The following is a 9,061-nucleotide window of genomic DNA, read 5'->3' as shown; positions in this document are numbered from 1 at the left end:
AAAAAGAAATGCCGATGAACATTCAATATGGCTTTCTACAAATACCGTGAGGAAGTGATGGTGACTCGAAATATATTAAATGAAAAATAAACGGGGAATTTGCGAATCCGCGGACACCGGGTATGCGGGTATTCACTGTTCAATTCTTTGCGTGTAACTGGCGCAACCTTGCGGCGCGCTGTCGTACGTACGTCCCTTGCCTCTGATTGGCTGAGACGTTGCCAGGAGTGTTTACAGGAAACATGGCGTCTCTGTCTGTTGTTGAGCCGCAAGACATGGAAGGTGAGTAAATAATCTCGGAACGCACTCGTTTCGTCTCCGCTAGCAGCCACATTGATGACGACGAGCGACTCTTAACTCCACGAATGTATTCGAAGTGTCGTTTACGTGTGTATAACAGATGTACAGCCCACGTTTGCTAGCTAGCGTGCTAACAACAAGGCTCGTTTGGCTGACGTTGTGGGTTTACGCCGAACCCGGACCACGTTGTCCCCGAAAATCCATGTCCGATACTGGCGTGACAAGTCGACGCGTACTCGGGAGGTAATGGTGTGGCTGACGTTCTTCTACAAACTGTTTCACACCGCTCAGTATGTATGGCAATTAAACGACGTGAACGGCAGACCGAAAAACAGAATGCTACGGAATGATGGGAGCCCACCCACACTAACGAATCGGTACAAATTGTTGTTGTAAATCATTTGTAACGTTAAATAAGCAGACTGGCGCTTCTTTAATATAATGTCACTGCTGTCGGTCAGTTTACAGTGTGTATAATACAGACTGCGACAAAAGTTAACAGAGGAGGAAGGATGGACAACAACTAGGGCGGTTTGAAGGGAAGGGTGGTTGAAGATAACTAGCATGCCGCGGAATGAAGGAAGGATGGGAGAGAGCAAGGGGATGGTTTGAAAGAATGTAGACGGAAATAAGGCTTGTGTGGATGGAGGATAGGAAGGAATTATGCAAGGATATGTGGATGGTAGGAAGAATGGATGAAGGGAATGATGAAGAAATGAACGCTGCAACAAGAATGGTTAGAATGGACCTCCGTTTGATATGAAAAGAATGCAGAAAGAATGAATGATTCGAGAATAATATGGATGGAAGGAAACAAGAATTCAAGGATGTTATGGAACGAAAGAGGAAATAATAGGGGAAGAGAGGATGTATGGAAAGGAGGACGGCAGAAGAAAAGAGGGATTCAAGGATGTATGAAGGGAATGGAAGATGAGAAGGAAGGAGTTGGATGGAGGGATTCAAGGTGTATGAAAGGAAGGATGGAAAATGAGAAGGAAGGAGTGGGATGGAAGAATACAAAGATGTGAGGAAGAAAGGATTCTTCCTTTCATGAGGAAAAGAAGGTGGGATGGTTGGATTGTAAAAAAAACAAGGATGAAGATGGAAAGGATGGAAGGGCTTGACCTTGAAAGCCTATTTTGAAATCTTAACCCATCGGTTTAAAACCCTATGCCTGTTATTTAAAACCCTCTCCCTGGTTTGAAGCCATGATTTCAAATCCTAAATCCGAATTTTGACCTGGGCTAGAAACACTTCCTTGAAACCACATTTCTAACCCTTTTAATGGAGTGCCGCAGGGTTACATTCTTTGGCCCAGTTTATTGTCTTTCTGCTCTCCATGTGCTGTGATTAAAAAGCATGACATCTAATTTCCACCGAGTAAAAAAAGATGACTATTGTGTGGAATTTATGTACCTAACACCTCACAACTTCTTAACCCTCTTGCACAAGGCCTGTTGTTACCAATCTTGATGTAAAAATTGACCAGAATTTAAAAGGGAATTAAAAAGGGAACACCTGGTTCACTCTAATGAGATCTTGTTTCTTTCAAGAAATGTAAAATTAATTGTCCACCGTGTTAGCCAACCCTGTTGTTATGTGTGCTGTAAATAAATTTGCATTGTGCTGTATTTTGTGTGCCTGACTTGTAGTGGATCGGAGGGGCGAGTCCGAGGAGTCGGGCGACGACGAGACCAGGAGGAAGAGCATCAATGGCGACATGGATCCAAATCAGCCTCCCGCCACGAGTATGTCATCCCAACCCGTTTACTCAATCGGAATAGCAATCACAAGTGATGTTTCTGGTCCTGTAATGCAGGAATGATTGGATGTTAAAGCAAAGGTCTTCTCTCACTTCTGTTATGATTTCACTCCACCTAGGTAAAGAAGAGTCACCCGTTGACATGGACACCATCACCTTGGACCCGGAGGAGGAGGTGAGGGGAAGCTGTTTAACATATCTCTGGGAGGCAAACATTTCCTCTGACATTATTTGCCCATATTCACTTTGTTTTCATAAATCATTACTATTGGTTTGTTGGGACTCACCAATGCTCTTGATTTTTTTTTTTTTAAATGTCATTTTGGGTGTGTTATTTTTACAAATTATTAACCAATTCCAAGTGTTGGAATTAGCTTGATCTTTTCAACAATGCAATGTTGACAAAAAATATGCTATATATTTACGTTTTGGAGATGCAAAAATATCACTCCATGGCAGCAATATGATGAAACAATAATCCGAATTTCTCATAACTGATCACTGAATCATTTCTCAACTGTGTTTATAGAGCACTTTAAAACAACCACAGCTGTATACAAAGTGCTGTACATGGAGCAAATATTACATATACAACAATAAACAATAAAACAGTGAATGAATAATGAAGAGAGTAGAAAGCACAAAAACAGTAAAACTAAGATCAAGTCTGAGTCATGCTGAGTCATTTGTTAAAAAAATAAAAAAATGTTGGGGCATTCAAATTTAACACAAGCTGTCATTCTGGGATTGGTGGTCAACCTCACTCCCCTTTTTTCATATTTAGAATCATTTCCACCCTAAGAATGAAAATGTAAAAAGATTCCAATCGTCAGACCTTTATCTCTGCAATGTTTTGGGTTATATCTGAACATTTAAAAATATGGTAACCTCTGTAAAATTTGATGTAAATACAAATGTCTAGTAATCATTCTGATGATGATTAAAATTTTAGTGAAACTAAACTAGTTGGCCTTTTGTGAAGGCCACTTCCACCTCTGTATGAAATGACCTGACTGTTTGTTTGTTCATTTATTTACACAGGATGTTGACCTAGTTCACTGCCGTATTGGAAAAATTGAAGGACTGGGAGTGCTACAGAAAGCAAAAGTAAGTCTATGATACATTTAGCAATTTTTGTCAAAAAATTTGTATCACTGAATTTTCTTTTTTTTTCCTCTTCAAAATGAAAGAAATACTCTCAACTCTGCAGTGTTGTCAATCCTTTCCGCTCTTTGTCCATATAGACCCTTTCCTTACGACAGAATCTGATCAAGAAAATTGAAAATCTCGACAGTTTGAGCTCACTGCGGGAACTCGATTTGTATGACAATCAAATCCGCAAGTTGGAGAACCTGAACAAGCTCATGCAGTTGGAGTAAGTATAAATTTTAATTATATACAGTGAACCCCTGAATATTTGCAAATTTGCGTTTTAAAAGAGGATTTTCTGTCTGGGGTGGGGGACTGATTCTCACCTATTCATTGTTTTTGTGCTTAGGTCAAAGCCATGTATGATATCAAAATATTACTTTGGCAACACCTAGCGGCCAAGTAATTGTGTGGAAACAAGGAAAGGATTGGTCAGCCCATAGCCTTGTCGAATATAAAGAAAGTGCTTCGTCATAGTCTGCTTGCCTAAAGCTAAAACACAATTCAAAATGCCATAGGCAGGCTAACAGAACTAGCATCAATGATCCAATAGTTTAAAAAATGAACAATGAAACACATACATTTTTGTGACATACCTAGATAGACCATATAACAGAACTCATGGTGATCCCTGTGAAAAACGATTAATCATTATTATTTTTTTGGATCAACCACAGGCAGCTCGACGTGTCCTTCAACGTTCTGAGGAAGGTAGAAGGTTTGGAGCAGCTGACTCGGCTGAAGAAACTTTTTTTGCTTCACAACAAAATCGGCAACATCGCCAACCTGGGTCACCTCCCCTGTCTGGAAATGCTAGAGCTGGGCTCCAATCGCATTCGCGTATGTTTGTCGTCACGCTTGCAAATGTGTTAATCAAGTCATTAGTCATGATCCTTTCTTTGTGTCCCCAGGTCATAGAGAACCTGGATACCCTCACGTCTTTGCAAAGCTTATTCCTCGGCACCAATAAAATCACCAAGCTGCAGAATATGGACAGTTTACACAGCCTGACTGTGTTAAGCATTCAGGTACCCAGCACTGACATGAAGGCAAGGGTTCACACATTTTGGGCCCAGAGACCATTTACAGGGAGAAATCTTTCCAATGCTCATGGCAATTAATCTGAAATCCCACGGGAAACAGTTATGTGTATATTTTTAAATTTAGTTGAATTCAATATTTCAGCTAACCCAGAGATGGATAGAGCAGCCAAAAGTTGTATTCAAGTAACTCATTCCTTCCAACTTCTTTGCCTTTACTTTCAGAGTAATCGGATTACTAAAATGGAGGGTTTACAGAACCTGGTCAGCCTGCGAGAGCTCTACCTGAGCCACAATGGCATTGAGGTCATTGAGGGCTTGGAAAACAATGTGAGTCAAGCAAAAACCTGTCCATTGTGCGCTGTGCTGGCTGTGAGAATTCACAACAGCAACAGCAGCAGCTGCATGATGTTTTCTGTATCAGCCCAGCATGGCTCTCTCTCCCATCAGAAAAAGCTGACGACTCTGGACATCGCAGCCAACAGAGTGAAGAAGATCGAGAACATCAGCCATCTAACAGAGCTACAGGAGTTCTGGGTATGACTCAAGTATTTCCTGTTTTTGGTTTTAAAATGTCCTCCGGCCATTTATTTCTCTTTGCTGACCATGGCTTGTGCTGTGAGATATCCATGCATCCATTATTTTCCAGTCTGCTTTATCCTCATGAGTGTCGCGGGCGTGCTGGAACCTATCCCAGCTGTCCTCAGGCAGTGGGCGTGGGACACCCTCAACTGGTTGCCAGCCAACTGGTTGCCAGGGCACACATAGAGGAACAACCATTCACACTCACAGTCACGCCGAACGACAATTTAGAGTGTGCATTAAGTGCAAGAACTTATTTTGTCCATTGCGCCCCCCCCCCCCCCCTCCTCCTCACACACACACACACGCACACACACACACACACACACAAATCAACTCAGAATTTTTATATGACCGAGGTACTATGTTTGTGCTGGATATCATTCCAAATCCGCAAACAATTATTAAGCCTTACTGACTTTGTAGTATAAGTCAGTCCAAAACCCAGTGTCAGTGCAACATGTCTGCCATCTTGTGGTGATAGTACAATTTAAAACTACAGTCGACCCTGCATATTCACAGTTGGTGACCTATACATTTGCATATTGTATAGCAATAAATATATATATTTTTTAAATGTCCAGACCCACTCTAGAAGCTAATTAAAACTACCTGAATTTACAATGTCAAAATGAAATAAAGACTACAATAGAAAAATACCAACTGTTATTACCTTGTTGCTCTTTAGTCTGGATGTGACTTGCGATTGGGTGGTGACCAGTACAGAACGTTTTCCACGTCTCACCCCAAGTCAGCTCTGATGGGGCTCCCACCTTAATAAACAAAGAGCACCAAAAAATATGTCCTAAACGAGCGCTGTGACTCCCCACAGATGAACGACAACCAGATCGACAACTGGTCGGATCTGGACGAGCTGAAGAATGCCAAATCCCTGGAGACTGTCTACCTGGAGAGAAACCCCCTGCAGAAGGACCCACAGTATCGGCGAAAGATCATGCTGGCTCTGCCTAGTGTGCGCCAGATCGACGCCACCTTCATCCGCTTTTAAACATGCAGTACGGTATACTGTAATGCCGTCCACTTCAGTGTTGCAACCCCCCCCCCCCCCACCACACACACACACACCTCCCACCTGCCACACCTCTAGCCGTCACTCACCGAATCCTCCTTTTTCCATATACATAATATAGAGTGCAACGTGAAAGTCACCCACGTCTGCACTTATCTGCAATTCCATCCGTGAGTTGGAAACGTATTTATTTATGCCGCTGGAAATTAACTGAAGTAATTTCAAATCCATCACTTTCCTATTGTTGATCGTGCACAGCAACATATTTGTCACATTTCGAAAGATCTAAAAGGGAAGAGGGAACACTCACAAAAACAGTGCTACCTTGACTTAAGATAAGAGAAGAAAACTAATAGTCTCACAATGACGAAATTCCCACTTCACAGCAGCAAAATTATGAGAGGAAGAAGTACAAGAACAAAATAAATAGGAGCTGCTGGAAAGGCAGCCACTCTGGCGGCGCCATCTCGAAGTCAAAATAACACAAGAAAACACATAAGACACAGACAGTCATGCAATCCTAATCACTTTTCCTGCATACACTTTGTTGCTTGAAGCAGTTATAGATGAAAGAGGAGAGGATCAAAGTGTCCTTTCACCAGTGGATCAGAGACATCATGCTGAAAATGTGCACACGTCTGCTACAAGCTAAGTTTCGAAAGCCAACACGAAGCTGTAGCGTCCATTGATGAAAAGAGATTGACTCACATCTCCTGTCCCACGTCATCCACTTCAACTCCAAGCCGTGGAACTCCCAGTTCCACATCCGCATCGGCGCCCTGCGCTGATGCTCCTTTCTTCTCATCGTCGGCTCCTCAAGCCTTGACCTACAAGCCACTTGACCTACCTTGACCGTTATCACTTTGGCCTGATATACACAAAGACAATCAGGCCGTTATTATCCAGATCTTAGCCCCTTCCCGACCAAGGACGTCAAGTACTAGACTATCTTATTAGATAGTAGATAGTAAGATTATCATTTCATCTCAATGTGTTAAGCATGCATTTGTCCCTATAATAGTGTCTACAATAATGTTGTCTTAAATATTAAACATTTTCAGTTGGTTGCGGTAAATAAAACAAAATGCCACCTGACCAATGTCATCTTTGGAATGAAAGTGGGTTTCCAGATGAACCGAAATATTTTCTAAAACAAGTCTTTGCCATCATGGCTCCCTTTGGACCTCTTTGGAAACACTTGGGTAACATTGGCCCATATCCCTAAGTGTCTATTCTTTGTTATGCTTCATTTTTTGGTTTTCGTTTGTTTTTCTTTTTGGTTACGAGTGAGCTTCAAATATGCTGCCACTGGAGTGAAGGGAAACAAACAAACAAACAAAAAAGCAAATAAGTAATTCTGTGGCATGTGGGCAAGGAGAGCCAAAGTCAAAGGAGCTGCTGTTGGCCGCAACCCAGATGTTCATCCACAGGCTAACTGACTCAAGCTTGTGATGTCATTCAATAGGCTATGCCCATCAAAGGCACACATTCAACTCTTATTAAAATGTTATATAAAAAATCGTGCTTGGTGGCTGCTGAATTCATGACTATTCATTTCAATGAGGAATGCTGATTTGACATGAGAGTAAAAGTGAAAAAAAATTGCAAAAGTTATAAGTCAAGGTAGCACTGCACTACAAGCTGGGCCAAAAGTAGGTATGCACTTTGAAAATAAATGAAAATAAACAGTTTTATTTCTGTGACATCTTTTCCGACCGCCATCCTTCAGAGTTGCTCTTTATTTTTATATCCTATCTTCCTCCTGTCGCTTAAACCAGCTTTTCTGCCTTTTTTTTCCTGACATCAGTGCTTTCTGACCTCAGTCTGACCTTTCTTCCCCTCAAACAAAGGCATCATTTTCTTCCTCACCTCCATCCTTCCCTAAACCTTCCTTCCATCATGCCTGTTTTTTCATTCATGCATCATTATTACCTTCCTTCACATGCTTTTCTGCCCTCGTTCCCTTCCTATAGTCTCAGATATGCTTCCTCACTTGGTCACTCCCATCATTCCTACTTTGCTGCCTTCCTCTCTTTGGTACCTGTCCAATAATACTTTAGAATTTACGTTCTTTTTTTTCTTGGCTCAATTTATTTGACATTTGTGGTACCTTTTAAAAAATGTCAAAAAAAACAAAACATTTTGATTTAATAAGAGTATTCCTACTTTTTGCCCTCCTTGTATATCCCGTATTTGAGCTTATTGAAAACACTCCCAAAGTAGGCATTAAACCATTAAATCGGAAGATGCATCTTTTGAAACTTAATTGCAAATTTCATGTGTATGTTTTTAAAATAATTTATAGCAAAACGCGCCGAATGTCCCCCAGTCTTGTCTCGTCCATCTTACGACTGAGTGACACCTCAGTCGTCAAATAAAGCTTACAAGAATGTAACATCTGTCTAGGATGGTAAATAATCTTTTTTTATTTTTGTTTTAGTGTGTGTGTAATACTGATCACAGCTTTGTTTCTTTTGCTTGTTCCATTGTCAGATTTGTTTGGAGTGCTTCACAAAGGTTTTTACTGGTTTACCTCGACCTATGAGAGGGATGACAATTTATAGATGCTGCAGTGACACATTCTGTATTATTTATTGACAGTTGCACTCAACTAAAAAAAAAGCTGAGGGGCTGCTTGTGTGGTGATCTCTTGTAAAAGTGAGAACACTTGATTTGATCCATGTATACATTCAAAGAAATAATAAGTTGATTTTGTTTTTTAATGGAGTTAAGAAGTTATACACCTTGTAGATATTATTTTACACTTGGTTTTAAGGAAATACAATGACAAATAATGGCGTGAAAGAGTCTGTTTTGCCGTGGCCTGAAGTGGTTCGAATCAAGTGATCTTAAATTGTCACTGAAACAGTAAACCGATATACTATTTGTTGTTTAAATAATCTACATCACAGGGTTTTTGGACTTGAAATGGAATGTATTATGCAAACAACAATAAATGTATAGTACTACTACTTATTAAAGTTTTGCTGTTCATTTGTGATTTTTGACAGCGGTAGAAAGCACAGATAATTCATTATTGTACTTAAGTAGATTTTTCAAGGATCTATACTTTAGAGGACTTTTCATTTTTCTGACAACTTCTACTTGAACTCCCTGTAGTTTCAAAAGAATTATCGACTTTTTACTCTGAAACTGTTGTGGTTACGTTTTAGTGTAAAAGACTACAACCCCCACAAT

The 9,061-nt window shown here is 40.6% G+C and overlaps 1 protein-coding gene across 1 annotated transcript; it reads left to right on the top strand.

Moving 5' to 3' along the window:
- Window positions 1-221: 221 nt before the first annotated feature.
- On the top strand, window positions 222-8,835 carry ppp1r7 (protein phosphatase 1, regulatory (inhibitor) subunit 7). The gene is made up of 10 exons (XM_086129884.1): window positions 222-282; window positions 1,953-2,048; window positions 2,182-2,237; window positions 3,104-3,169; window positions 3,307-3,437; window positions 3,889-4,051; window positions 4,123-4,239; window positions 4,477-4,581; window positions 4,702-4,788; window positions 5,666-8,835. The coding sequence occupies exons 1-10, from the start codon at window positions 243-245 to the stop codon at window positions 5,840-5,842; spliced, it is 1,038 nt and encodes a 345-aa protein (XP_085986010.1). The 5' UTR covers window positions 222-242; the 3' UTR covers window positions 5,843-8,835.
- The last annotated feature ends 226 nt before the right edge of the window (window positions 8,836-9,061 follow it).

This window comes from Hippocampus guttulatus, chromosome 14, assembly GCF_054856545.1.
Source record: "Hippocampus guttulatus isolate MCC_2025c chromosome 14, RoL_Hgut_1.0, whole genome shotgun sequence".
Taxonomy (NCBI): domain Eukaryota; kingdom Metazoa; phylum Chordata; class Actinopteri; order Syngnathiformes; family Syngnathidae; genus Hippocampus; species Hippocampus guttulatus.
Note: the sequence above shows the minus strand (reverse complement) of the source record. Positions and strands in the feature narration are given on the sequence as shown.

What these genes read in the sequence shown, in the direction of transcription:
- ppp1r7 (XM_086129884.1), top strand. Translation starts at nt 243, where the DNA reads ATGGCGTCTCTGTCTGTTGTTGAGCCGCAAGACATGGAAG. An exon ending in TGGGCTCCAATCGCATTCGC is followed by an intron (nt 4,052 to 4,122) that starts GTATGTTTGTCG and finishes TTGTGTCCCCAG; the next exon opens with GTCATAGAGAACCTGGATAC. An exon ending in CAGAGCTACAGGAGTTCTGG is followed by an intron (nt 4,789 to 5,665) that starts GTATGACTCAAG and finishes GACTCCCCACAG; the next exon opens with ATGAACGACAACCAGATCGA.